At 40.4% G+C, this 4,820-nt stretch overlaps 1 protein-coding gene across 2 annotated transcripts; it reads right to left on the bottom strand.

The window, feature by feature from the left end:
• Window positions 1-387: 387 nt before the first annotated feature.
• On the bottom strand, window positions 388-3,452 carry LOC103410408 (ABC transporter G family member 14-like). 2 transcript variants are annotated; one of them, XM_008349112.4, is made up of 5 exons: window positions 2,948-3,452; window positions 2,011-2,815; window positions 1,643-1,882; window positions 1,396-1,568; window positions 388-1,288 (listed from the first exon to the last, which is right to left on the bottom strand). In XM_008349112.4, the coding sequence occupies exons 1-5, from the start codon at window positions 3,386-3,388 to the stop codon at window positions 632-634; spliced, it is 2,316 nt and encodes a 771-aa protein (XP_008347334.4). In that variant the 5' UTR covers window positions 3,389-3,452; the 3' UTR covers window positions 388-631. The 2 variants fall into 2 exon arrangements, with proteins under 2 accessions (XP_008347334.4, XP_008347335.4); XM_008349113.4 differs by having other exon boundaries at window positions 1,691-1,882.
• Between the last annotated feature and the right edge of the window lie 1,368 nt (window positions 3,453-4,820).

Genomic DNA, 4,820 nt, shown 5'->3' with positions numbered 1-4,820 from the left:
TGGTGAGTACCTTGTGTTTTTTGGTCCATTGATATTTTAACATATGTTTTTATTATTTTTAAAAGTAAACATGCTTAATGCTAGGGAGATTAATTTTTAAACCAAATGATGTGGATGTTAATGATTAGATTATTACTTAAATGTTGTTTAATGTGTTTATTTTTTATTGGTGATGCATCATTTGGTTATCAAATTTGGTTTAAAAATTTGGTCTTCGTAACATTATTTTTATTACACTAATTAAAGAAGGAGGATATTGTTCAGATTTGATTGACAATAATATTCTACTACAAGGACGACCATTCTTTGAATGATCCGGCAGTTGGGTGTGCTCGCAACTAGAAATTGAAGAGCATATGTTCTCTTTCTCTTTATTATCGTAACTGATTGAGCATAATTAAAGTATTATTTTGAAATTAGAATGATCTTCTACAAGTCAGTAACTAATATCGATCAAGCCGATTAAATTAAGCTGGCTACAGCATATATGATTTTAATTAATTCCAACTCAAATTTCCACCACATAATTTGATGATTTTCAGCTACGTTCCTCCTCGATGCACGATCGATCAGTTGATGAAGAAGGAGAAAAATCTTCGGATGATGATTGATCGATGAAGTTAATGATTAATTATCTCCTCAAGCGCACTCGATGGAGTGCAAGATAAGCAAGAAGGCGGTAACCCAGTAACATTAAGGCGAGAATGGAGACATCGAGCCACAAGTGTTCGAGACCACCCATGGATTTGACGGCGGGCAAATCTCCGACTCGGCACAAGACACCCTTGGAGCACTCATAAAAGTCGTCCTCATCGTATTGGACCCCAAGAAGAAGCTTGTAACAGTAGTAGCTATAGCTCAAGTACTTGAGCCACACGATGAAGGGGGGAATCTGTTGAATGTAGTAACCCCCGGCGATGAGGAAGACAAGTGTTGTAACCGAGGCCAAAGTGGTGGCTTGCTTTATGTCCATCAGAATGGCACCAATGGCTAACCCTAGGCTTTGGGAGACCAGCACGTTGTACAGAACCACAAGCAGGGACAGGATGAATGTAAAGGGGTCCGGTTTAAGCCCTCCCATCCAATAGATTATCAACACAAATGCCGTTGGCAGTGCCAGCTCCAGCGGCAGGTCTCCAACTGTTCTTGCAAGGAAGTACGATGAAAGCCGGTACATTCCCGATGATCGTTCTTTTATCAGCATCCTTCTCTCCTGGGGAAATGTGAACACTGCATTGTACAGTGGGTAGAACCCCCAGAACACGGAGAAGAAGAAGAGCAAAGCGATCTGCAACCAACCAACCATATACACACTAAAAAATTATTAATACGTGGCCACACTAAACCCTATATGAAGTTATGAATTATAAATTAAAGAAAGGAATTGTAGCTTACACGGTCTTCAATGTGAGAAGTGGGTGTGCGCCACCAGAGGAGTCCACCAAGCGTGGCCACACTTATTACTTGGAAAATCCTTAGCCTGTTGAAGGCTTCGTACCTTCGCTCCCTTAACCCCCTCTGAAGCAGCACCTTGAACTGGTGCCACCAGCTTGTACACCAATATTGCTCTGCAGGTATCGCATGATCAGCTAATGCACTACAAAAGCCACTATTATTAATTGAAAATAAAAATTAAACGAACCAGGGGCTAGGAAAATGAGAGCGAGAGAGGATATGCTTAAGGAATTACTTGCAGAAGCAGCTTCTTTCATGTAATTGTTGTAGTTGTTGACCTCCAAACCAGCACAGAGCTCATCTTTCAACTTTGCATAAATGTTCTTATCGTAGGCAGAAATGAGAGCTTTTCTCACCATCTTTTGCTCCTGTTCCGTGTTCGTATTCTCGCGCTGCTCACATGCATGTTTGGAATCAGGGGCGATTCCTGGACGTAACGTACGTAATTAGTTTGAATAAACAATCAGATGGAGATGGTGGATCGATCGACCATTTTAACATACGCATATATGCGCATGCATGCATATAATAATTAGTTCATACATGCATACATACCGTTAGCAAGATCCAGCAAAAGATCAGCAGGATTAACACTAGGCAAGGACGTGGAGAAACCGATGGAGGAAAAATAATCTAGGGCCGCAGAAGCAGGGCCATAATAAATGGGTGAGCCCTCGGAAAGCAGGACGAGCTTATCAAACATGTGGTAGATGCGGCTGGAGGGCTGGTGGATGGTGGTGACAAGGGTTCGGCCCCCACTAGCAAGCCTTTTTAGTGTGGTCAGGATCCGCTGAGCTGTAGTGGAGTCCAACCCTGAGGTGGGCTCATCCAGCAAAAGTAAGCTCGGGTTAATCAGCATCTCTTGACCTATACTCACCCTCTTCTTCTCACCCCCTGATATCCCTCTAAACAGTGGGCCCCCTATCATGCTGCTCCGGCACCGAGTCAAGCCCAGCTCACTGATCACGTGCTCCACGTGCTGCACTTTCTCGTCCCGGCCCAGGCTGTTGGGCAGCCTCAGCATAGCCGTGAACACAAGAGTCTCAGTCACGGTGAGATGCGGGTACAGAACGTCGTCCTGGGCAACGAATCCCGTTCGTCGTTTGATGGCCCCGCAGAATGACTGGCCGTTGTAGCTGATCTTGCCTGACATGAACTTGCTGTTATTCTGATGATTGAGGCGCCCTCCCAGGGCAGTAAGGAGGGTCGTCTTCCCACTTCCAGATGGCCCTAACATGGCTAGTATCTCTCCCGGACATACCATACCTGTTATCCCACTCAGTATACTTTTTTCTCTAGATCTGCTGCTATCCCTACTCCCTTTCTGGTCCACTTTCACTTTGTAAAACACCTCCTCAAACTGCAATTTAGTTACTAATAAATTAATTACTTAATTTTAGTAGGATTGTCACTTTTATACATACGTCGATAAGAGAGAGAGAGAGAGAGAGAGAGAGAGAGAGAGAGAGAGAGAGAGATGATGATGAGAGACCTTTAAAGTTATAGGGTACAACGTCAGTTGTAGGAAAGCTTGTGAATTAACTTGGGTGGCGGGCGCTGCCTTGTTCTGGTTTCCAGCAGGCATCTCCGGCGAACCTTCAACAGTAGTAGCACAAGTACTGTCGCTGCCGCCATATTCTGCTGGTTTTGGCACTATGCTGCTGAGAGACATTGCAAAGTTGAATGTTTGTGTTTTATCCTTTTTTTCGATAATTTTGTTGCGTGCGATGGTTGGGGAAGGGCACAAGTACGTAGGCGTACTTGACTTGGCTTGATTTAAGTTGGCGTCCCAAAGCGAACGAGCCTGGGAGCACATAAATATATAGCTTTTCGATATGCATATATATATATAGACACACACACACACAGTCACACACGAAGGATGGAAGATGTCCTCTTGTGTGCTCGCATCCATGGTCATGTAGATCTCCATTCCATGTGGCGATGGTGGGAATCCCACCTTTTCTATTAATTTATTCGAACACTAACTATTAGCCATTAATCTTAGTACTAATCTCATCCTATATATAGCTAAGCTAGTCCCCTTTATTGGCATCTTTTCTGTCTATTCTTGATTAGTATTTTGGTCATCGTGGATGTACGTAGAAATCAAATATATATGTAAGTTTATTTGAAAAGCAAACAGTTTGTAACTCAAATAGTTAAAATTATCGAGCACATCTGCATCTTAAGAATTTTCTATATTTGGAAACAATAATACGCTAATGAGGGGTGCTCAAAAACCTTTTTCTTTTTTTTTTGAGTGGCAAAATTTTGTTTAGGAATGCTTTACATTTTCCCCTTGGGGATGAGTTTATTCCCTTACTTGCAAATAACATATCTTCACTGTAAAAATTTCTTAATTGGAATCGTTCAATCTCTTAATCTTTATTTGAAGATCAACCCTACAAAAAATTATTTAAATCAGTGAATCGTTTAGGCATCCAAATATATCATGTAAACCAGCGGTTCATCATAAATATGTTACTTGGTATCTTCACCGTTGATTTATTCAATACATTTAGATGACTAAACAATCACCCATTCAAATAATTTTTATAGAAATGATCTTCAAATAAAGATTAATAGATTGAGTGGTTCCAATTATAAAATTTCTACGTTGAAAATACGTTATTTGCAAGTGGATGAACAAGCTCATGCTCGAAGAGGGGAATGCAATTATTATTATTATCAGTAAGGCCCCGTTTGTCACGTAATTAAAGTTGTTTAGAATAATTAGTTACTGGGTTTAATTAGCTTGTCACAAGTTGAACTTAGTCTATCCTTTTATTCAAACAACTAATTTGGGTACAGTATGGTGATCTTGTTTAACAAAATCACTATGGGCGTGCGGTCATGACTCATGTTAGATTTTGTTAAACAAGTTCATTGGGGGATAATGCCAAAGAAAGGATCCGGGGTTTGGGACTATCACCTCGTTCATGCATATTAGCTAAAGTACATTCCTTTTCATTCCAGCATCTTTTTTTTAGGCTTATCAACATGTCAAGACGGTTCATTTAAATTTTCTTTTTGTGTTTTTGGAAAATCATTAGCCTCTATTTGTAAGCGTATAAAGCATAAGAAATTCATGCCTCGATTTGAAGAATTTACTTTTTCTCAACAGCAAGAATAAGTTGAAAAGAAAAAGCTGGGAAGGAAAAGAAGAGTTGTGGGATTACGAGAGAAAGCTATGGTGAATTGAATTGCCCTAAAAGAATTTCTAAGTAAACTAAAGAGACACAGTAATGCCGCCTTTCCTTGTAAATAATTAATCAATATATTCTTATATTCCCTTCCCCTTTTTTTAAATAAATAGTAATTGATTTGGGTCCGTAGTTTTCAACATTCGTATCTTTGAAATT

Source organism: Malus domestica, chromosome 08, assembly GCF_042453785.1.
Source record: "Malus domestica chromosome 08, GDT2T_hap1".
Lineage (NCBI taxonomy): Eukaryota > Viridiplantae > Streptophyta > Magnoliopsida > Rosales > Rosaceae > Malus > Malus domestica.
Note: the sequence above shows the minus strand (reverse complement) of the source record. Positions and strands in the feature narration are given on the sequence as shown.